Source organism: Struthio camelus, chromosome 4 (genome assembly GCF_040807025.1).
Source record: "Struthio camelus isolate bStrCam1 chromosome 4, bStrCam1.hap1, whole genome shotgun sequence".
Lineage (NCBI taxonomy): Eukaryota > Metazoa > Chordata > Aves > Struthioniformes > Struthionidae > Struthio > Struthio camelus.
In genome coordinates this window covers 37,136,543-37,160,551 of record NC_090945.1, presented here as the reverse complement: position 1 = coordinate 37,160,551, position 24,009 = coordinate 37,136,543, and the positions used below count along the sequence as shown (strand labels likewise).

The 24,009-nt window shown below is 39.6% G+C and overlaps 1 protein-coding gene across 10 annotated transcripts in view; it reads left to right on the top strand.

The window, feature by feature from the left end:
- SH3D19 (SH3 domain containing 19) overlaps window positions 1–24,009 on the top strand; it is an 85,901-nt gene that overhangs the window by 13,778 nt on the left and 48,114 nt on the right. For all 10 annotated transcript variants that reach the window (XM_068942273.1, XM_068942274.1, XM_068942269.1 and 7 more), the window contains one exon: window positions 5,984–6,023. In XM_068942273.1, the coding sequence (XP_068798374.1) occupies window positions 5,984–6,023 (40 nt within the window). Of the gene's footprint in view, window positions 1–5,983; window positions 6,024–24,009 lie in introns of those variants that run through there.

Sequence of the window (24,009 nt, the reverse complement as noted above, 5' to 3'; positions counted from 1 at the left end):
CGCTGCATGATGCTGGTGGTATGTGGGTACTTATGTCTGCTTCAGTACTGTGTGCTTAGTTTAAGTACATTGTTAATATTACATTCCACTCATCAGCTCGAATAAGTCTTGTCTAAAGATATACCTTCAGAAGTCGCTCTTTGTCAACAGTTTTAGAAACGACTGAGTCTTACATTTTCTTCTTAAGCTTTAGAAGGTACAAATGTTGTAATATATGCATGTGCTGCGTATGTTTGATCTTTGTGTTTGTCATTCATGTACTGAGAACAACACCAATTTCAGGTGTTGAGTTTGGTCTAGGCTTAGGTTCTTATATCATGGACCTTTTTGAGGAGCAGTGAGAGCTTACGTAGTCTGGTTCTTTTCTCTCCTGTTCCTGCATCATGCCCTGTCTCATGGCTGGCAAATGTTTTTGCACTGATGCCTAAACACTTTTACTGTCACAGCGCAGGAGTAACATAGGAGCAAAAATGAGGAGGTGGAAGGGTAGAGCAGCAGCAGCAGCAGCAGCAAACCAGCATTAGCAGCACTGGCAGCCATGGCCTCAGTTGTCCAGTAAATTCACTTTTCATTTGTGTGTTTTATAGGTGCACAGCAGGCTCTAAAGGTGACCAGTATTAAAAGTGGCAGACCAGTGTCATTTTATTTGCGGGGGGAGGGTGTAATGTAATTTTTCTCCCCAATTTACTGCTCTGCAAGTTAGCGGCATACTGTAGAATTAAAAACGGGTATGAAAACTGCCTGCTTTTTACAGTTTTGGACTTTGCGTGTGTTCCTTTTCAGATATAGTGTTCTGTTTCTGTGGTCTTTTGGAGTGAAGAGAAAGCTCGACATTAAATTAAATGAGAAAAGTTTCTTCCATACCTCTCATTAATCTCTCCTCATGACTTCTGCTTTTTAAACTACTGATAAGGGATGGCTGGTGCTGTACTAAAATACAGAGATAAGTGCTTGGTTTTATGGGTTTTATTGTATAGCAGCTCCTAATCAAATTGAGTGAGGCTTATAGTAGATTCTGTACAATGGAATTATTTTGCATTGTTATGACTTCTTACCTGAGAGAAGCGCTATAAAGAAGGAAGAGTCACTGTGGGCCTCATTCTGCCTTAACAAAATGGGAGAGAAAAATATTGCAATACCAGTGGCCATTATTGCTTATCTCAGTGCAAATAAAGAATGAGCACTGGAAACCTGCACAAATGCAGATCTCTCACCCGAAAAATATGCAGTTTATTTTGAGATTGGACCTCATATACCTTGACACTCTCAAATGGAAATTTGGTTGTCTTTTGACCTAACACAGTTAGCTAGCAGGGACTGTTGCAACATTTAGCTATGATCAGCTGGGTAATAGTGAAGGGGCATGTATTAAAACAGTGGTAGTAGCCATCACATTTCAACATGATGCCTTGTAATGCTGCTGAATCTTAATGTCTGCTGGTCTTAATGTCTGTCCTTGTTAAGGCCTGAAAGCTAGCAAAAGTATGCTCAGTAGGGGTTAAGACATTCGGATTGTGGGAATTTCTAGAGCCTCTTTCAAGAGTTGCCTGTTTTGACGGTATGAATTCTATGTGTATTTTGATATTGGCATCACTACTCGAGAGCCTGTTGTTCCTGTTGCCTGGTCTATGCAGAGGTTTGCCGTTGCTGCAGGAGCACTGTGACAGGCATCTCGCACTACCTTCCCTTCTGAAACCTCTGCCCCGCCGTCAGGTATAGAGATGAAGACAGCTGGTTGCTCTGTCATGCATGTCCTCCTGCATTGCCCCCTCTGGTGGCTGCTCAATTCAGGACCCATAATCAAAACAAAAATACGGTATATCCTAACATGGGAAGTGGTATTTTCTCCCTTTGTCCTCTCCAGCCAATTCAACTTTTAAGAGAAATTAAGTTGAGGGATGGGATTAAGAGTAGGCAGTTACCCATACCTTGGGATCTAATTGCACTGGACGTTCCCAAGTCACTGGAGATTTGAAGGAGCAGAAAGCCTGCTAACTTTCCGTTCATTTTTCAACAGCATTTGATGTTTATACTTACATTTTTTTGTAGTGAGAGCACACTTTTTGGTTGTAGTCACACTTAGCAACCAGATACTTGGAAGAGTCTTGGAAAATAAACAGAGAAAAACAATGGTTCTCCTTGGTGTAAGTTGCCTCTCTTCTTTTCTTTGCATGATTTCCAAAGACAAGAGAGAATGACTTAAATGCTATTGTTTTCTGCTTTGTTGGTGATCTTTCTGGCAAAAACTTAAGCTATTCTGGGTTTGTGGAGCAACTGAAATAACTGTATGTCAGTTATTTTTCTCCTGAGGGTTATGTTTATATTTTCCTTGAGAAGAAAAACTGTTCTGTCATTTTAAAAGCAAACAAACAAAGATGATGATTTTCCCATGCTTGAAGGGAAATGAAATTGCCAGTTAAAGAAACCTGACCCTTTTGGAAAGCAGCTGGACTGTGACATTTCCATCTTCCACTCAACCTTTATGTGCTGGTAAAAGACAGAAAACGTCTGTGCTATTGATGGAATGCACACAGCACAATTTTCTAAGTACATGCTAGATTTGCAAAACAGCAGTGGTGTGAACAGCAGCTCTTTTTATCCTGCTGTTGCCCTTGATTCCTCTTCAGTATTTAAAACATGGTGCCTGTCTTGCCAACCTCAGCCATAAGTCTCTGCCTGTCTGCTCCATTTGCCAGCTCTTTGACTGCTTAGGCTGTATCGTACCACTGCATCCTGAGTAAGGGTAATATAGTTCTCCTGCACTGGTTGTATTTGTATAAGGGCAGCAAAGGTTTTTGTAAAGAGTAGGTGCTAGTATCAAGTGGGGAAAATCTCTTTAAATCTGGACTGCAGGCGACTGGATGCTCAGGTCTTACGAACTGAGAGACTGCAAATAGTGTGCTGTGGGGACAGCCTTTTAATTTGATGCTTCCCCTCTCTCTTGCAATGGGCTGTAGCTTGGGTGAGAAGTTAGTGTAGTTCTGTTTGTGACTTTAGACTCTTGAGCTGTAAATTCCAACATAGCTACTAGTTTATCTCCACAGTTTTAAAGTATCAATATCTGTGATTGCAGTCAGGGCATAGAAGGCGTGTGTGTACTATCAGTCACTTCTGTCTATTGAAACAGCAGCACATTATACAGTGTGTACCAGCCTTTTAGATGTGTCAGTATGGTCTTTTGCAGGGACATATGAACTTATTCTGCTCATATACTGAACTAGTCAGAAAGGAGACTTAATCTGAACTGAAAACTGGAGTTGCAATTGGTTTTGTTTGTGGCTGTGCAGGTAAAGCAGGAAGTGTTAGCTGGCTGGGTGGCTTTTGGCCTAGAAGATAAGCAGAAAGAACTCTTCTCTGGCTGTGGAAGAACTATCTCTGTACTATATGTCTGTGCTGAATCAGATATACCTGAGCTAGCTGGCAAAATCTGCAGCAGTAAAATTAAAGATGTGATAGCACTGCACCACCCCCAGTTGTCAATAAATGGAGAGTACATCTACCACGCTATCACAAAGCCCAAGCTACGTGCAGTTCTTATGTAGCTGTCAGGTTAGGGCGATGATGATTTTTAAAAACATTTATTATCCAAAAAAAACTTACGATCAAAATGATCCAATCTTCTATCATGTGAGTATTAGCTGCTCAGGATTTTCTGATTTTTGTGACTATAGCTACATACACAGTAAGGAATTGTAGTGCTTTAGCAACACAAAGATCGTGAAAATGGTATAAATTTCTCATCTGCAGAAATTTGTTCTGGAAGGTAGTATATGTCACAGCAAACTGACATGGTATCTGACATTACTTGAATTGGTGCTTGTATATAATGCCAAAACAGCATCCAGAGTATCAAAATTTAAGCCCTGAACTGGAAGATTCAGTTCCTTCTGAGTCTCTCGTTACCCTTGGTACTATATCAAATTTAGAATATTAAATCTATAATCACCTTAAATTTGCATAGGGTTTATTTTCTGCTTAAAAATGCTAATTGCATGCTAGTAGTGTTATGTTTCCCTTTGTTCTTTCTAGTGAGGCCAGTGTATGCGCAGATGATGCGCTTTCTCTAAATTTAGCGGTAAATAAAATGTGTAAAAACAACCATAATGTTTCCCGTTTCAACAGTTCAGTAAAATGAAAGGGAGAGGGGAATTGCACTGATTTCCTGGCTGATGAGGTTCCAGCGGTGCAGAGGGGCTGCCATGGATCTGCCAGTGGGAAGTGGGCTGTGGAGGAGAGCTGCAAGATGCTGTGTTTACATGTTCTGGGACTCCTTTTCTTCCTTCTCACTGACACATTCATACTAATGTTTTAGAAGTGGGAAGGTCTTGTCCAAGTACGGTTAGATCATGGTTGCGTAAACGACTGGGAAACATTGATAACACGCAACAGACGACAAGCAGATTTAAATAGGAAGTTCTGCCTGATTTTTCAGTGCTCACAGGTAAGGGGGTTACATGAGCAAATGATAAGGACGGAAGGAGCAAGTCTTTCTGTGTGTGTTTGAACAACTGCCGTTGTAACTCTGATGCGAGCTATTGTATGCTGTTTCTAGCTAACAGGGTAGCACCAGTTATGATGAAATAGAGATGGCTGTAAATCAGAAACTTAGCAAATTATGTATTGTGTGACTGTGACAGCTCAATAGGAGCACCTGTGGACAGAAAGAGCATTAAATATTTCTTTGAGCACTGTTGATGTTCAATAATTTTTTACCACTTCAATCAAAATGTAATCAAATGCAAACACATAGAACTGGAGAGGAAAATATTTCTTCTGTACATGAGTCAAAACTGTTCAAACAAATATGTGCTATTAAGGGAAAACACTTTACTTTGAAATACAGAGCAATAAGGTTCAAAATACAGTCTGTGAATATGAAATGGCTTCTTATGAAGACTTACTCTTCTGTATGGCCAAGTTTTTCATTAAACTGTTGACTGGCACAGGAAAAAGTAGGCTGCTTTCTAAAAGACACACAGGAGGATGAGAAGCAAAATTACCATGGTCAGTGGAGATTATAGCTGTAAGACTTGCACAACGGATCTTTTTATTATAAATGATTTTTTTTTTAAACCTCTAATTTTAGCATATATGTATTTCAGGAGTACACATCTCATTTACTCATTTCAGTTAGTTCAAAAGTCATATGGTAAGAGACATACTGGGCCTTTTTATATTTACTGATAATATGTCAATTCTGATAACACAGTGGTTATTTTATAATGCTTATATGATAAATCTTAACTCTTTTATTTGGAATAGCTATTTTATACTTTTGCATATCAGAATTTTCAAAAATAAATAAACATTTAAAAGTAAATTTAGACTTGGCTTTAGGAACTGTTAAATTATTCAATGGGAAAAATGTTTTTCTGAGCTTCTGTGATTGTATCTTGTAGGTTTGGTTTGCTGGTCAGTCTCATTTGTGCAAATAAACTGCTTGAAATACTCATTGAATAAACGAAACCCTTTCTGAAAACTGAAAAAGATTTAGTACCTAGAACACCCAGACGTCAAAGAGTTAATGGTGGGGCTGCACTGGATTCAGTGTATTTGCAGATGTTGCTGCAGCCAACTGCTGATTTTTCTCCCATCCTGTCGAGGAACTCTGCCAGCCATGATTCATGGAATGATTTTTTTGCGCTGAGTAATCTGTGGTTTTCCTTTTTTCTTTTTCCCTCTCCCTTAGTGTTACCCTAAAGTCCTATTCGTTTCAGCTAAAGGGAGGGGAAGCTTCCAAAGCATTAATATAAAACATTAAATACACTATGTTTTCAGAAGAGGAATTTTAACAAATGTTAAACTTCCAGTAATTTTTCTTTGTCTTGAGCAGAGTAGTCCAATGCAGAAAAAGAGAGTTTTGCAACAGAATCAGCTTTTGTTTTTACTAGTCATATGGTATGGCAGTTCTTTAAGGCTTCTGTACTAGAATTGCTAAAGAACATCCAAGTTCTGTGCTGATATTATGCCTCCTTTCTCACAGATCGCTCTGAAAGAAATAAACCAGACTGCCGCTCTTCAGGGTAAGAACTGTATTCCTGTATTTATTCTTCCCCTCCTTTCCTTTTCTTTATTTTTTCCTTTTATTGAAAGAATTAGGAAATTGACCAAAAAAAAAAAAAAGAGCCATTCCTACTACTCGGTTTTGGTAACAGCGTACTACGAAGGATAGCTTTGTGTTAAAGGTAACTGTTTTGTAATCCTTACGGGCAAAATATTTCAAGAGGTAACAGGTTTTACTGCGCTGTAATTGTGTGAACTTAAAAACCCAAAGGCTTATTTGTGTATCACATACAGGGTTATTGGATAAAACTGTGATTTAAGACAAGAAGCCCTCATGACTTTTGCTTCTGTGTGCTTTAGAGCTTTTGCTTCTCTAGCGGGGAAAATAACTCTTGGTTCAGTCAAGATTAGCAACACTTGATTATTTATTTTGTTAACTCTGATCTTATCATACCTCAAGTTTCAAAATCGGGAAAAGCAAACAAAAGGGGATTCAACCAAACATATACCCAAATATTTTATGTTGATTTCAGAATTTCTACCACCAGTTGCCATAAACTTCCAAAAGTATTGATTTGCAAGGCCACATGACCCTTTACACATCTGAATATTCTGTAGTCATCTTCCTTTTTATCTCTCTGTCTCATCTCTCTGTCACTCTCTTTTTGACCCTCTTTCTCTTTTGCGTTATTTCTAAACTCTTCTACTCAATTCTCCAACAAGGGATAGGATTTCTTCAATAGCCTCTGACAGGTAATAGGATTTTAATGAGTTAAAGTGACAGAGTACACCAGCTATAGCTGGTTCCCCGACTCCTTTGTGAAACGCCTTTTCAAAGGGCTCCTATGGTGCCCAGCCTTCTGACATGACATGTGGCTGTTTACTCTTATTTTTTTTGTTACAATTTTTTTTGTACAGTAGGATAGATTTCATAGCTAGAAGAGCAGAGGGAACTGTAGCCTTCTCTCCTTATAGCACAACTGATGAGCTCTATCTTCCATGTGATGTGATGGGAGAGAGGACACTTGTCTATTCCCTCCCATATCCCCGACAATATTGTAGCTGGTGTCCAGCTGTGTGTTCAAGTTGCAGTGGAATTTTGCCTTTGTCGATTACTTATAGCTGCTTAAAACACCAATCCCTATATTTCCTTTTACAACTTTAAATACTTAATCATATCATTTTAAGAAAAAGGTTATAGTCTACAGGTTTGAACTTTTATTAGATCATGTTGTATTACAGTAAAATCAAATACATCTAAATCATTATTAAAAGGAAATCTTTTCATTTTATCAGAATGTGTGGTTTAATGTTGAAATAGTTTCATTCTGTCCCCACTTCTTCTGACTGGTCCTTCCCACCAATGTATTTTTGTCCTGCTGTGTATTTTTGAAGTTTTCACTTGGAACTGAAAGCAAAGTAAAATTTCAGTTTTTTTCCATAGAATTGGCATTTCAACTGTGGAACAGCCCTTAAAATAAAATACTATACTGCTACAAGTCGTCTGGATTACAGATTCCCAATTCTCACATGGTACATACAGAGAAAGTAAGTGTAGTGTGAATTGCTTTACATTGTTGAGGAAAACAGTCTTTCATTCAGCAGTCTTTCATTCCTGTCAGTAGTGTATATGTTTTCTAACTGTATCTATGTGTCTTCTGTCCCCTTTTCAAACTCACTAGCCATTGTGTCATGTTAGTTCTGCTTTCCAGGATGAACTATGAGCACGAAAAGCCATTGTTAAAAGGATAGTGTGGCTTTGTGCGCACCTTGCTGTTCCTTCAGTTCAGTGACATACTCTGCTAATTGATACTGCCACACTCTGAGGTTCATCTCTCATTATAGATGGAAGCATAATCCTGAGGAGACAAATTGCTGGGTGAGATTCTTACCTCGCTCTGGCCCCAGATGTGAGTCTGGGAACAGAGTTGCAGCTGCATGAGGACCAGAGTCCCTTGCTGTAAGAGCTGAGAGAAAACTAAAGTAGTGAAGTATGCAAGGCTTCACTGAAGTGCAGTGCAACACTGCTCTTGTAACATGGGCGGCAATTCAGAGTTTGAGTTACATTGGGCACCGTTTTGTGGCTTATGGCATTTTATGGTGAGCTAATGCTCCCCCAGCCTTCTACTCTCTGGGAGCAGCTCATGACAACAGGAAGACCAAAAAAAAAAAAAAAATCAAAGGCATCTCATCTTTTCTGTTTTTTTTCTTAGGCTGCATGTTCTGGGTTGCGTCTCTGAAAGATGCAACATAAAGTCCCTCTCCTGATCTAAAGTGAAACAAAATGACGCTGTGGGTCATCATACTTGAACTCAGGGTATAATACCAAGAATTTCTGCATTAGAATTAGTATGAAATGGTTAAGGAGAACATGGGGATACTAGCTGACCACATGGAGACATAATGCAATGAGCCTTAGGAAAGGCAGATATGCTAAGATGAAGTAATGGGTGTAGATCTTTCCAAGTAAGAGCCAGAGAAGGAGCAGTTTATTTGGTATGAACCCGGGTGAGATTTTGTCCAGGAGTCTGCGTGGTTCTGATCATTCATGTGGAATGGTGGAGCAGGAAGAGCCAAAAGAAGCCTAACAAGTTTCCCCTGAAAGCTCCCAAGGCTAAGGACTTTTGATCCGGAACATGATCAGCTTAATAAAGAAAAATATGTGACAATATTTCTTGTGATTGCAGAGAGCTAATGTTTATGTCCTTTCCCGCATTGCACTTTTACCTTCCTGTGCCTGTGTATTTCTATTTCAGCTTGTGCTTGAGTGTTTGCAGTATGAGGGATGAAAAGCTCATGCACACAATGAAGCAAGAACAGTTTGAAAACTTAGCTCGAACATAATGCATTTGCTATGACTACCATATAAGAAACTGTTTTAGATAGAATTGTGTATAAACTGTCTTAACGTTTCTTTTATCGTAGGATGATGCCATTTAGATTATGCAGGAGGATATATATTTCAAGTGATATCAAGGACTGACAAATATTCAAGTCTTATTGCTAGCCTATCAAATGGTTAGTGTAGGAGCAATACTGAAGGAAGGCAGAGTGCTCTGGGGGAGATCCCGGGACCTAGCATGCTATTGGAAAGAAATTTGTGTCGTGAATGAACCACAGACCACAGGTAATGATTTTCAAAGAGGGAAATAGATACCAGATACTGCTCACAAAATGTGCCTTCAATACACTACCTTTCTTCTCTTTTGCAGTTAGCAGCCATCTGCCATGAAGGAGAGTTTAGATACAGTGAGGAGTAGCAGAACAGGGCCTATTAAGTGTCTTTTTTCATGCACCACTCTTCACGGATTTTTATTAGCTATTAGCACGTTAGTCAGATCAAATCATACATTCCCTGAATCCAAATAATACCTATCACTATGTTAAACTGTTATCTAGGGACATTTGATTTCATGACCTGATGTTAATGGTACTTCAATTGTTAAATTTCAGGCCATATTAAAGATATCTCTATACTAGCAACAGAGATCTATAATTATCATTATTTCTTAATTTTACTGTCAGGGTTTTCACTGTTGGCTCTGACAGATTCCGGTCATGCACCCAGGTCAGAGATAGGTCAAAAGAAGTATACTTTTTAGTCTGATGCCTCTAAACCTTTTCAAACTGAAAACTATATGATAGTAATAGAACGGAAGATTTCAGATGTCCACATATTTGCAGTTCATTCCTGAACATGAGTAAAACTGGTAAAAGACACTGGATTAATTTCACTGTTACTTTTTTTCCCCCTTTCAGGTAAGGATTATGGATTGCAAAATGCTGAAACACAGTTTTGTAATGTAATGTAACTCATTCTAGTTATGTTGTTTGCAGTTTTATTGGCTTTGTTGAGTCAAAGATAGACATTTGAATAAGTTCTCCAAAGAAGGATCTGTTTAGCCAAATTCTATAACTTGTTGAAAAGGCTTTGGCCTTGGAGGTGGGAGAATGAGGGTAGAAAAACACCGAAACAATTTATTGGGAGATCCAGCAGCATATCAATCACTTGAAGTCAAGTAAGAGATCCCGATTTTTAAATCAGGTAATCCACTGTGAAAATTTGACCTCAAAATAGGTTCGTTCCCAGAGCAGATTCTAGACATTACTGGCACGCAGGCTACCTGCTGGTTGTTAGTAATGTACTGAAGTTCTTTCATGGCTGGTTCTCTGCATTTGATTGATACAAAATTTGGCCTTGTTTTGTATTTAACATAAATCAACATGACAATACGAACAGACACAGCCTTTCTCCTGTTCCTTTTAATAAAGAAGCACTTGAAGCTGATCAAAGGGGCTCTGAGTTCTTTTAGTGAGTAGCATATCAGAGCTTCTGGTAAATCATTTCTTAGAATGGTATTTTGTATCTTTGTTTTTAGCAAGAGTCCCAGTAATGAAAGCTGCTCTGCATTTCTGTTTCCTATGTTATATAATGTTGGTCTTGTAAAATTGTGTTCCAGATTTGCCCATGTGAAGGTGAATAAGAGAGTCCTTTTTTCTCCCCCACAGATTTGTGCTAGCTCCTAACCCTGGAAGCTAGGGGTTCTTGTTTGAAACCTCCCACAAATTGCTGTTAACATTTTTGTTTAACAACTTGAGTTGTTTTCTCATCAGGAGTAAGTTCACAGCTAATTTTGTAGGCCACTTAACAGACTGTGTGTTTATTCTAGGTAAATTAAAGCCCGGGTTACTGTATTGGCATTGGGCACTGGAAAGAGGGAGAGGTACTTTTGTAACCCTAAGACGTCTAATTGTTTGTCATGCTTTAGGCAAATGGACAAAGTAGAGAGACTTCTGATACTGCTTCTTCTGTACCAAGAAACCACAGAACCGTAGAAACATTAGTCAAAAGGGACCTCTGGAGGTCATCTAGTCCAGCTTCTTGCTCATAATGGGAAGACTACTAACACTAGATCAAGCCAGCATTGTCTTTGTCTAGCCAAGTCTTGAAAACCTCCCAGGAGAGAGAGATTCCACAGCTTCTCTGGGTGACCTGTGCCAGTGCTGCACTATACTCTTTAGTGAAGGATTTTTTCCTCATGTCCAAGTTGAACGTCCCCAGCTGCAGTTTGTGGCCATTGCCCCTCTTTTTGCCATATGCCACTGCGGAGAAGAGGTTAGCCTCTGTCATCTCTGTCATCTCTCCTGGCAATTAGATTGCCCTTTGCCATGCCAAAGAAGCCCAGCCTCTTCACCCTCTCCTTACAGATCATGTGCTCTGACCGTCTCGATAACCGTCTGGTGGACATCCATGTCTTTTCAACATCCATCTCAAACTGGGGGATCCAGGTGTAGGCTGACCAGGGCAAAGTAAAGGAGAATAATAAACTCCCCTAATCAGTTGGCTGTGCTGCTCCTGGTGTTGCCCGGTCTGCAATTTGCCTTATTCATACATGCCTTTGATTCAAATTAAAATTGGTCTCTCCTTGTTACTGGCTGCCAGATATCTGTTGATGTCTAGTCCTACCCTTTGGGCCCAGTGATACAGTTAATTTTCATCTTGCTTATCGGCTGCTTGTCTATCCCATGTTAACTCAATTTCTAAATCTATGAGACAGTGACAAAAGAACTAGTCAAAATCTAGTTGTTTGGTTCAAACCCTAGGCTCCTTACATCCTGAGAGACCGTTTTCATTCCCTGAAACATCCTGATATGTAATTTGCCGTTCCTGTCACTGAAAAGCCCTATGTTATCTACTGGCAATGTCTGCATTACCTTATTAATGCAGCTGTTCCATCTAAAGGAATATTTCAGGCTTTTCCCCTTCCATCCCATATTACCGGTTGTTACATGGATCTGAAGTTTGAGACTTTGAATCTTGCTGATGTCCCATGTGAAGGGGAAGGAGAAGGAATGCATTTGTGACAAAAAGTGAGCTTAAAACCCTTGAATATGATGCAGTGTTGTGTTTAGAAGAAAGAATGAATGTTGGAGGATGACCTTTGTTTTACTGTTGCATTCTTATTGCTTATGTTTAGCCTTTAGAATTTTTGAGACTAGGGTGTAGCAGTTTACTCTTGGTCTAAGTGTACATTTAGTGTGTGGAAAAGGGAAAGATCCTGCTTCTGTACGCTCCAAGTAGGTCATCAGAAACTGATGTAATTAAAAAAATATCTTTCCAGAAATCTAGTCTCCTACCCAAACCCTCAGGGTGCAGTTTCACAATTGCCTTGAGCTGAGCTAAGCCCGTGCTTCTCCGGAAGGAGCGATCTCATTCGCCCGTTTGGGCTCATATCAGTGCTCATGTGCTTGGTTGGATCAGAAGACTGATCTCCAAGTGAAAAAAAGAGCTGTCTTCATTTTGCAGATGAAGCAGATTTAGCAGAGGGAGGCAGAGTGCTTTCCTTCAAGTCATAAAATAAATCAATGGCGGAGCTAGAAGTAGAGGCTCAGTACCTTGACCTTGTTGTTAGTATCTGAAAAGTAGGATCACAATGGCTCAAATTTAAATTTTTGGGTTTTCAGAGCTGAATTTTGGGTTCAGTCACTCGGAACACAGTGTAATCCTGCTGGTTAAATGGGGATGTAAAGTGGTGTAACTGAGACCAGAATCTGCTCATGTGTTATTCATTTGTTTATCTCGTGCTTCTGGTAAACAGCACCTGCTACGAATGTCAGAGAGGTGCCTCCCTGGAGCAGAATAAGCTGGAGCAATTTTGTGCAGCATGTTTCTTTGGCAGCTTCCTTGCCGCAACAAATCACTGTGTTTAATATATTCTTTGCAACATTAATTTTCTGTGTTCAGTTTATACTTATTTCTAAAGGAGGAAAAAAAACCCACAGAGCAGAGGAATTAATTGCAGATCAGTTCAACTGAAGTGCTGGCAATTAGGGATCTTGCGTATGTCTGGGGGGCCTGTTGCTATGTGTGTTTGTTTTTAATACCACTAATTCTTCACTGCGAGTGATGGGGATTTGTGTCTATTCGCTTTGCAGATAGTAGTAAAGAGTTACTGCAAAGGGACCATCCTAGCCAATGTTCCAGATGCCTGATTCCGAAACACAGAAAAGGATTTGTTTTAATGAAAACACTGTGTTCCTGGTTTCTGGGAAGGGAATTTTGAAGGACTAGCTGCTTTGATGCCCTGTACAACTATTTCCATTGCCTGGGCTGCTCACCAGCGCCTTTTTGTAAGTTCTGGCATCCTCTGATGCAGAGGAGAGTCTAGAAAGAGGGGACGCGTGGGTGCATGCAGCCAAGCAGCAATAGCAGTCATGGGAGATGTAGTCCCCCGTGAGGTGCTGGTAGAGCTGGGTGCTCGAAAGAGATGAGGACCGAGGCAGAAGGGCGCAAGGAGTATAACCAAAGCGAATAAGTGAACGAAGTGGAAATCGAAAATGCTGATTTATAATGGAAAATAATGCTGAGAATGACATGATTATTGAAGGAGTAAGAAGGAAAGGGTTCGCCCTCCTCTTCATTGAAAGAATTTATGTTCCTTTGGGAGTCTTGTGTACATGAGCAATTGTCACTGTCTCATCACTTCTCTGAGGAGAATCCAGTAGAAGTCACTTAGGACCAGCCGAGCACAAGGGTGTTCTGCTTATCAGTTAGGAGAATTGTCTGGGATATAAACAACCGTAAGAGACTTTGGTTCTAGAAAGGGTAGTTTCAGGAATATTCTAATGGTTGGACATTCCTTTTAAAGGTCATTTTGGGAAGGTTTCACTTTTTCCCTATAAAACAGCAATAATTCTTTTAAAAACAACCAGATGGCTTTGTTTTTCAGCCCTGCAAAAATAAACAAGCTCTGAGGCTGATGGAAGCCGTGAGGAGAACTGGAGTTCTCTAAGTAGCGTGATGGGCCAAATTAATCAGGCATGGGTATAATTCAGTTTCTTTATTATTATTCTTTCTTCCCAAAGACACTTTTATGATAAATAGTACATGAAATTCATCCAGTGGTTGGAAAAGAGAGCTGGAAGAGAATCCTTTCCAAAGGTGTTTGTAATACTCTCCGAGAAAACAGTAATGCTCGCGGCTCGAGGAGGAGCTGGTAAGTGAAGTCCATGGGATAGTTTCAGGACTGACAAGGCAGACTGGGGGAGTTGTGAATTGCCAGCTCAGAAGAGGATGTAGCTCAGGATCTTTTCATGTTGATATTTCAAAAATGTTAAAGCTGATACCTGAGCTTTGGTTTATTTCCCTAAGGATTTGTGTAGATTTCTGTTTAAACTCAGGTTAGTATCTGTGTTTTCCTTCCACTCTCAAATTTGAGTGGGAGAGTTCAGTTTGCAGTTATATCATGTTGGCTTCCATGGCCTTTTCTCCCATGTGCACAAGAGGGAAGAGGTTGTTACTTGTTCCTGTTTAGTCTCTTTGTATACTGCTTAGTTACTCTGTCGTTTTATGAGAGGTTATTCTCTGTCCTCTGCAGAGCATTCTAGTATAGGTAATTGGTTATCTTAAGTAGCATCTGATTTTGGCGGGTTGAACGTTTAAGTGATTGATCACATACTCCTTCAAAACATATTACAGTTGCATTCTGACTCTGTCATGGAGGAGAAACGTTCCTAGCCAGGCCTATCACATGGGTATTTTTTTCCTTGTTAGTGTATTTCTGTCTGTTGCTTGCTGTACTATTTGTACAGCTATCTATTAGGCTCTGATTCTGTCTTTAGTGAGACAGTTTACATTTCTGATTTTGCTACCAGATTTCTCTTTTTGGAGGTATGCTCAATGTATGTTTCACTGCTGTTTGAATTTTGGCCACGTTTACACAAGGGCTTTTTCCTAGTTGAGACCATCTGTGGCAAACCACAGCCTGCCCTGAGCTAGGGCAAGTCCTTACTGCAGACAAGGATGAACTGCTTTTGCATCTGATTCCAACTGCTTCAGTTTATGTAGTTTCAGGAAGGGAACTAGGATTCATTGGTGTAGAAAGTAACGTTACCTCTTCCCTTGGAGGCTATGTGGTCACAGACAGGTCTTTTGGTACACAGGACCGGAATTAGAGCACGCAACCCTAAATGTGGAAAGTACCCCTGTAAGAAAGGCCTTAATAAGTATACATAGTTGCATCTTGGTCTAGCCAACCTTGTTACAAGAGATTTGTCATCTGACCTAGGTGTAGTGGGCATTGGCATTCTCCTGAGGCTTGAGGGAATTTAGGTTACAATGCCTTGAGAGGACTTGGCGTGCTAGAGTTGACTTTTATAACACGAAGTTGGGTCAGTAGGGACAGACAGAAGTTTGAATGGCTATAGAGTAACTGCAAAAGTCCAGGAAAGAGTCAGAATCCCGGAAGATACAAACATAATTAGGCGATTGATAGTTTTTCTGTGATACTTCAAATCACGAGAGTATTAGAATTTGCAACATTTTTTGTGATTGGTTATAATTATAATGGATTTCATGATTTCATAACTTTTTGAATAACAACCTAAGTACTTTGCTAAATACCTTTCTATTACTTTTAGTTTTTTTACCTAGATACTAAAAAACTTGAGAAGGCTTAACTGTTATTTGTGTGACTTCTGATATGCAGTGATGCACAAGACTTTTCATAGAAATAAGATGTAATGTTTGCAAATTTAATTTTGAATGGTAAATTCCAAACATTAAACTTTTCTCCCAAATCATTTTTTGGGGAAAATGCTGTCTTGCCCCTAACCAGATACTGCAATAACTTTGACAGTCTCATTCTCCTAAAATATGCAGTACAATAATTAAAAAGAACAAAACACTTGTTTTTCAGATGACAGAGGTGCCGCTTCTGCACTGTATTTTTAGCTCTTAATGAAGAGAGAAAACAAACTGCAGAGTCTGTACTATTCCTGTTATAAGCATATACAGAGGCAGGGGCATGAAGCTCCTACTAGTGCGTTGGGTTTTTTGACAAGTTATTTTAAGTTATGTCTATTTTCTGCTTTAACAATAGTTTCCCATTACTTTGTAAAATTAACAGCCTGGAAGTGAGATCTGTTCTGACTATTTTGCCTTGCTCCATTACTGTTGGTTTTAGTTGTTGATTTAATTTGTTTCTTAGGGTTGTTTAGAAGAGCTTTACAATTTTCTTTTGTCTTTTGAAACCTGGGGAAGGTGCAAAGTACTATATAAACTCTGAAATGAACAAAAGAAAACAAAGCTAAAGCTAAAAATCTGTTAACCATGCTAAGAGCAGAAATTTGCTGAACGGCCCAACATTGGTGAGAATGACAGTGCTTAAAGATATTTCTTTTTTTTTTTTTTTAGCTAGTGAAATGTAGTGTAAATAAAAGATGAGGACAGGCTAAGCTGTAGGCTATTAATTTCCTTTTTATTCCTGCTGCTGTTCGTTTACACAGGGTATGCAGTACTGTCTGGTGGTGTTTCACAAAGTAAAGACTAATTCCCTGCCTAGAGGACTGCAGAATTGCACGAGCAGCTGAGGAATCGGTCATCACTAAGCACAGCAAAACAGATTGGGTCGGGAGGGGGTGACAGGAGGGAAGATTGGGAGTATAGGTGTATTATCTGATACAGTATCTCATCGCTCATTGAATGCTTTTCTGGCAACTCTATCCTTTTCACAGTTGTTTATTCTGCGCTGGCGTGTTGTGTGCCATTAATCAGAGGAGGTAACTTTCAGATTCTCCAGTTGTTTCTGGAAAACAACCATTGAGAAGTTGCACATTTTGGATATAACCAGCCTATAGTTTCTCCTTCCCATAGACAGAACGGAAGTAACTTTGAAACTGCGTTGTTCAGTGATGCTAGTGATACAACTGCTGTCACCTTAGTAGGCATATTGTAAAACGACCAAGAATTTGCTAAGTTTCTTGTATAGGTTTTTCACCTAGGTACTCTGAAAACAGATCTCTCTCCTTTTTTTTAATATTTTTTTGTATTTGCTGTGAGAGAACTTCAGTTAAAGAGAAGATGATGATCTTTAAAAATCCAAATCTTAATAAAATGTTCCAACCACAAATACATTTTTGTTGTTGTTGTTGAATCTCTTTTTTGATGCACAACATAATTTCTAGTTTCACCAAAAGAAGTGCATGAGTGATCTCCTGTCATAATAAGCAGTGTTTTTGCTTGGAATAAATGCTTGGTGGAAGGAAATAGCTTTGTTTTTACTATTGAAATTATTCTGTTCCATATAGTGTGGGGTGTCCTACTTCTCCAACCCCTAACACATCAATGCTTAGTTTTAATACAATCCTAATACAAACAATTCTGACAATATTTTATGAGCGGACCATTTCAGGAAGCTTCCCTCCTCTCCCCAGAACAGAATTTCTTTTGGAGAACTGCTTTTGGGACCATTATGTACTTTGTTTCCATTGGGTCTTCTAAAATAATAAGTGCATGAATACCTAAATGAAGGCAGTGCTTCTGGCAGGCACAGATTTGACAGCTAGGAAGGAAGAGCGCAGTCTTGTGGGACAAGTGCAGTAATGACAGCTACAGTACGGGTTTTCCCACCACACCCTACTCTGCTGTAGGGGACAGAAGGTTATTTGTGTTACTGCTCAATCCGTCGTCTTCCCTCTCAGACTGTCAGTAAGGAAATGGGCTCTGTTAAATGAGCATTGCCCAGGGGGTGAACAAACTTCCAATGTTTTCTGTTAATGACAACATTTAATTTGTATCTGTGATGACAAAATTCTCTGTATTTCCCTTAATTACTGTTCCCATGCTCTCTTGTGTGAGTTTTTTAAATGATGCCTGATACAGTGTTTGAACTGAGAAAATGTGCTCCTTAGTGACATAACTGCTTTGCTGCAGGTGTTCAAAACAAGTATTTTGCTTAATGTGATACAGATCTACCTAGCCAGTAGTGTGGAAAAAAAAAAAAAAAAAACATTTGTGGAGGGGGCTGAATGTAAATTGACAAGACTACATCTGCATTTTAAAAAAAAATGGAGATTTTTCAAATGTCTTTAAAGAGTAAACAAGTCAAATTTCATTTTTTTATTAGAACAACTGAAGTAACTGGTAAAAAATGGACAAACTTTCAGACAGACAACCTTCTTCCAGCCTGAGAGAGAACTTAGGGTGTAAAAGCGGCCATTTTGGAGCAGAAAAAAGTCTGTCTCATCCAGTATTCTTACTCTGTCTTTGTTTATGTGCAAGGTAGAGGCGTAAGGAATAACATAAGAACATATATATACTGGGAAGTATCCATGCATTTTCTCAGCATCCAGACTTCTGTGGCTCAGGGGCCTCCTGAAAGAGGTGATGCTTTGTATGTAATAGCTCTCTCTGGGTTCACTTTACTTTTGAAGCTTTTAGCAGCCACAGGATTCTGCGGTAAGGAGTGCCACAGCTTAACCACGTGTTGCATGCAGAAGAATCTCTTTGAACTTGGCATCTGCCAGTTTTATATAATGCTTTCTACATTCCTGTACCGTAGGATTCGTTCCCTGTAGCTTTGCTGCTACTCGAGAAAGTTAAGATGCATTTGTTGCAGGTTTAACTAGATTGTGTTGATCAATTAAGCAATTTTAAAGAAAAGGTCACTACTACTGTTGGAGGCCCAGAGGGATGTTACCATGGGGAGAGGGAGTTTAAGGCTGGCTGACATGAGAAAAAGGACAGGAACAATTCACTGCCGATGGAGTTAAGGGTATTGCTCAGAATGGAGGTTAGAGAAATTACCATGTTTATTGCACGAATGTCTAATTTGAATCCAGAATCTAAGCTCCACTAGAGATAATTTTATTTTCTAGGCCTTTGTAAAGATGTGGGATCCAGGATCATTACTCAAATGTCAGAGATGAAGTGGTTGTTACGGAAGGAGGGTTACCCCACTGGTAGCTGGTGTTTCTGTCCTATCAGTTGCCTGGGTAAGTCAATCCGGTGGCTTTTAATTTCGTCTGCCTAGTTTACATGCTGGCATTTGGTGCACTGAATGAAGTGCCTGGGTGAGCATGTGAAAGAGCTATGTATTTTTATGATTCTTATAGGCCAGGGAGAGGCATTGATTTCTGTGGCTGTGAGATGTTTTAGTAGGTATTTCTTACAGTTGTTACCCTGGAAAGGTCCGGTTCAATCTGTTCTACAAGGTGTTTGCTTCTGAAGCTAAAGTTAGTTGAGTGAGGAAACATGATGATGATGATTATTTTTTCCAAGGTATAATCATCCAATAGAGGCTGCAATATTTACTCTTTTGCCATGTACTGTGAGGTCCATGATGTTATAAGACAGCCAGGATATATGACTGAGGGTAGAGGAGGTTCTTTTCTTCTTGTAATGCATTTGTATGGTGACTTGCTCAAAAATATGAAATCTGTTTCACTGCAGAAGTGTCCTTGCTTGGTTAAGGCCTTCTTTTGGTTGTTGAGGTAGGCATTTTGAGTGCTTTTAGAGCAAATTCAGTGGTTTTGCTCTCCCACTGGGGTGCTACAGTGTGTTTAGGATAGATGCAGGCTTTCTAGATCTAGGTGTCTTTTTAAAAGTCTGTTTGGCTTTGATGATTGATGCTTCTGTTTCATTCTTGGAGAAGAATTTGAATATCTAAAAACATGGCTTTTTTCTCCCAGCTTGGGCTAATAAAGATATTACTATTACCTTTATCTACAAACCATAACGTGCCTGCATCTTTATACAATCCTAACTGCAAGACCATTATTACTTTGAAAAATAATCTTTAATGCATATCTTTTTGGTAATGGTTGACCATGGTCTCAGAGTTGCTGAATCTCTGTGAATGAACAATAAGCACTGCCGTTTTCAAGGTTACATTTAAACTTGGATGTAAGCATTGTAGACCTACAGATGGATGAAAGTGTCTTTGGTTACACAGTGTACATTTCTGAGAAATCATTTTCTGTATTTTGTAACTGAAAGCTCTGTCAGTATCTGTAGCTTGGGAGAAAAGGAAGTGTTTCAGTTTTTTTGGAAAAAGGGACAGGGAAGAGCGTATAGGCAAACAAGTTTCTCTGACAGAGCTGCATAGAGGGCACTTTCTGGAAAGACAGGTCTGGTGGAGGGTGCGGTTATGAGACTTTAATGTACCACCCTGCTGCAGCGTGTGTTCTGGAAGAGGCACTGTTAAAAGTTCACGTTCCTAGTGTATTGCAGGGTGTAACTGAGTGAGTCAGCAGTACATTGGAACAAGATGTGATCACGCATAGATAGTTTTACTTTTGTGAGACCTTAACATGAGAGGCTTGAAAATGAGCATTTCTGCTGCTTATTAATTGATTATTATTATTATTTTCTTTAGGGATATAAGTGGCCAGGTTGAGTCAGTACGTCTTTCTGTATGGATGTCTTTGTAATATTCTTGTACAAAGCTTTTAGCTTTTTGTTCACGTTTACAGTATAGTAGGGTTTTTTTTAGTTTTTTTTAAGTGGCAAATTAATAAAATCAATGAGATAGTTCACTGTATTTGATGCATATACATTAATATATCTGTTTTATAGAATGTCTGCCCCTTCACAGCAAATGTCTTTACCGTCAGCATACGCCTACGATTAAAACAATGAGCAAATTCCTTTTTTTTCCATGAATCAGTGAAAGCTTAAAATCCAGCAAATTTCACACTGCTTATATGACTCAGATGATGTATGAAGAAGTTGAATTACATTAAAGGAGCCTTAAAATCCGACAGGATGGAATTTTTCAAAGTGCTCAGCGTTGGCTGATGTACTATAAAATTCTGAAAAGTGCTCAGCTGATTTTTTGGAAACTGAAATTATGCCAGCGTGGGACACTTCTTCATGATCCCACTTCTGTAGTGGCAGTTGAACTTTATATTTTGGATGCTCCTCAAGCTGCTGATTTTTCTATTCAGAACTGGAATTGTGTGCAGTTAATCTTTGTTTGACTAGGCAGGATCCAAACACCATCTTCAACGCTGAGTGTAAAAGCTGTTTGTTACTCTCCCTTGGAAGTGAGATTCGCTTATCCATCTGCTGAAGGCCTTAAGACTCCTCTGGAACTGCTTCCTCATGTTCCACTAGTTTCCTCCCTGAAGGACGCATGATAGTTGAAGCAAATTGACTCATATGTCACAGAGGTATTTTTGCACAGGAAATACACAGATCTAGGCAAAACAAGAAACACCTATAACTTGCTACCTCAGTTTCATTACTGCTCTGCAGTCAATATCCTTTTAAGCATGCAAACATTCTCCTCGGAGTTTCACCCTTCCAGCTCAGGCATCCTCTGCCTTCTGTGGTTCTGACTCTCGTGGTCAGCATGCTTTAGTCCTTGCTTCTTCTCGTTTGAAAACAAGCTCCGTGTTTTTATTCCTAAATTTCTCAGCCTCTGTGTTTTCAAAAGCTAGCAGGAATACACCCATCCTTTGACTACCTTTGAGTGATTTATCCCTCCAGTCCTCTCTCTTTTATATTCTGGGGGTAACTGGTTTAATAGGGGCTGAAGATACCCAGTATTATAAGGCAAAGTGTTATCTGTTTTGTTAATAGTCGTTATTAACACTTCCAGTCAGATGAGGGCATTCACATACTGCTTTCCTTCTTTGCAAAACTTGAGGTGTAAAAATAGCTGTAAGATTATAATTTATAATTATATGTTCTGTGAAGTACACAGACTATTTGAAGAAGATCTAATATCCATACTTAATAATAGTTAAAGGCCTATTAAGATATCTTGAGTCCTGTGGATCCTGATCTACAGGTTTTCTTTGTACCTTTGTCCTATTCATCCTTTATGATTGAGAAAAGGTTTTATTCATCTGTGATGTTAATTACAAAGACTCTGGATCTCATTCAGCCACCAGATAATATTTTGGTGTACAGAGATGTACAGGGCAAGCTGAATGTCCTGTCGGTGGCTATAGAGGACTTCGATTTACTGACTAAAAAGCTACTGCAAATAACTGAAACAAAGAACTGTTCTTCAGCAGCAAACTTCATTTCATACTGTTTAACTGTAGAAGTAGTGCACTGTCATCCTACTCTATTCGCAACTGATGGAACTATGTAGACATTAATGGTAAGGGATTTCCACGTGAAAAAAAGCTGCACAGTTTATAGCTATGTTCCGTTATCCTAAGAGTTGGTTCTTCCCTTTGAATATGGTGCTGGGCCCAAATATCCTGTCGCTATTAGCAAAGCAATTGAATGATATTTGTATTTATATTTACTGTACTGCATTACTGTTATGTTGTAGTGATTTTCTGCTTAAAATTGTAGGTGCTTTCAACTGTTAGAAATATTTACTACCAAAGTTAAATTGTCTCTAAAGCATTGCAAAATTATTTCTTAATTTTCTTCTACAAGACACGTTCTCAGGGGTATCACAACAATGAGTATAAATATGTTGATAGATAGCCTAGAAGATCATCATCTTAGCTGTTACAGAAGGGCCAAATTCTTCAGTAAGCAGAGACCTCCACTCTTCTAGTGCACATTTTACTGGCAGCTGAAATCAGTAGATACCCAATGAAGGCTGAGAATAACTTGAGCTGTGTTCTGAGGGGTTACCTTTCTGGCACGGGCAAGTTTATATAGTCATCTCTGGGGGCAAGGTGTAGTTCAGCTCAGATTGTTCTCTGAAAGAAAATTCTAAATGAAAAGAGGAATTCTTTCTAGGATGTCCGTCATTCTGGATCAGGAAAGAGTTAATTCAGGATACACATGAACTAAGTGACTTGGTAGATTCTCAAAGAAATTTTGACTGTTTCAGCTTCGAGTTTTAAGCTTGACAGCATTAAATGTGAAAGCTGTTACAACTTAATGACTTCTAGTTTGCTGCAGGAATTGCTGTGTGAAATGTTATCATCTGTTACCGTGATCTACTTGGACTTCTGGCCTGTAATCTACCTTAAAATCAAAGGTTCACTTACTGAAGTATGATCCCCAAGTATGACAGTGACAAGCACATTTATATGTAATAAGTGGCTGCAGAAATAGCTGGAGAGTCATTCCTGAAAGGATTTCCCTGTGCTGATCATCATGAGCTGTTTTAATTAGCTAAACAGCTGGATTTTAGCTGCTTCTTAACTACATCCCTGCTTGTTCGGACAGTGGAAAGTCGCAATTGTGGCATTTAATAAGTGATGTGGACATAGACGGTTTCAGCATAGTGATGAGGCTAGAATTGTCATGGGACTTAATTAGTGGTTCAGGGTTACTTGCTTTTGGGGTTGGACCCAAGAGAGAAGCAAAATTATGCCAGGGTGAATCTGATTTCCTAGATAACCAGATCTGTACTACTGTGATTTCCGAGGTGACTGGATCTGTTAGCCTTTTGCACAGGCAGGGCTATGCCAACACCCCACTGTTCAGCAGGGAATGTGAGGGTATGTCTTAATGTTGCAGAGAGGCCACCGTGGTGCCAGGCTGCTGCCAGGTGCTCTTTTCTGGTGCTTGTCTGATCTCACAGTGAGCCAATCTGGACAACTAACATCAGCAGAAAAAAATAAAATAGTGAATCAACTCATGCTGAAGGGAGAGAAGAACAGCCAACCTGAGGCATAGCCAAGATTCGGTGATTTGCAGTCGAATTAACTTCATATTAGAATTGAGCCACAGACTTAGGGTTTGTTTTTGTGAGTGGAGGCTGTGCTACTTCCCGCAAGGACAGTTGCTGGCATCCCTGGCTGCCCGTTCCTGCTGCCTGTCTCACGTCACCCTAGTGCTCATGTGGCTCTGCAGCTGCCTAGACCAGCCAGATTGTCTGGCTGAAAATTAATTGGGATATTTGGGGACAAGGTTGCTTGTTATTATCAGAATTATATGGCTGATCCAGCTGACCTGTGACCATGTCAGCGCCAGCGCAAGGGAGCTGCTGGAAACGGTGAGTGGGGAAGGTGGGACTACGAGCTGCGCAGTCTCAGTTTGTCTTGCACTGATGGGGAAACTGCGTCTTGAGTTGGTGCATCGCTTAATCTAATTTGTGAATTAGAGAGCTGACAGGCCTGAAAGACCTCTGCAGTTGAACTATTGAAGAGACTGATCATTGTGTGTTAATACATTTTTTTCAGTGTAGTTTCGCTTAATCCACAGGAATAATACGGTTCTGTCTACTGCATCTGTGCCATGAAGATGAGATAGCTGCCCCATCTGTCCCTAAGTTTGAAGGCTTTTCTGTAAAACTGATAGGT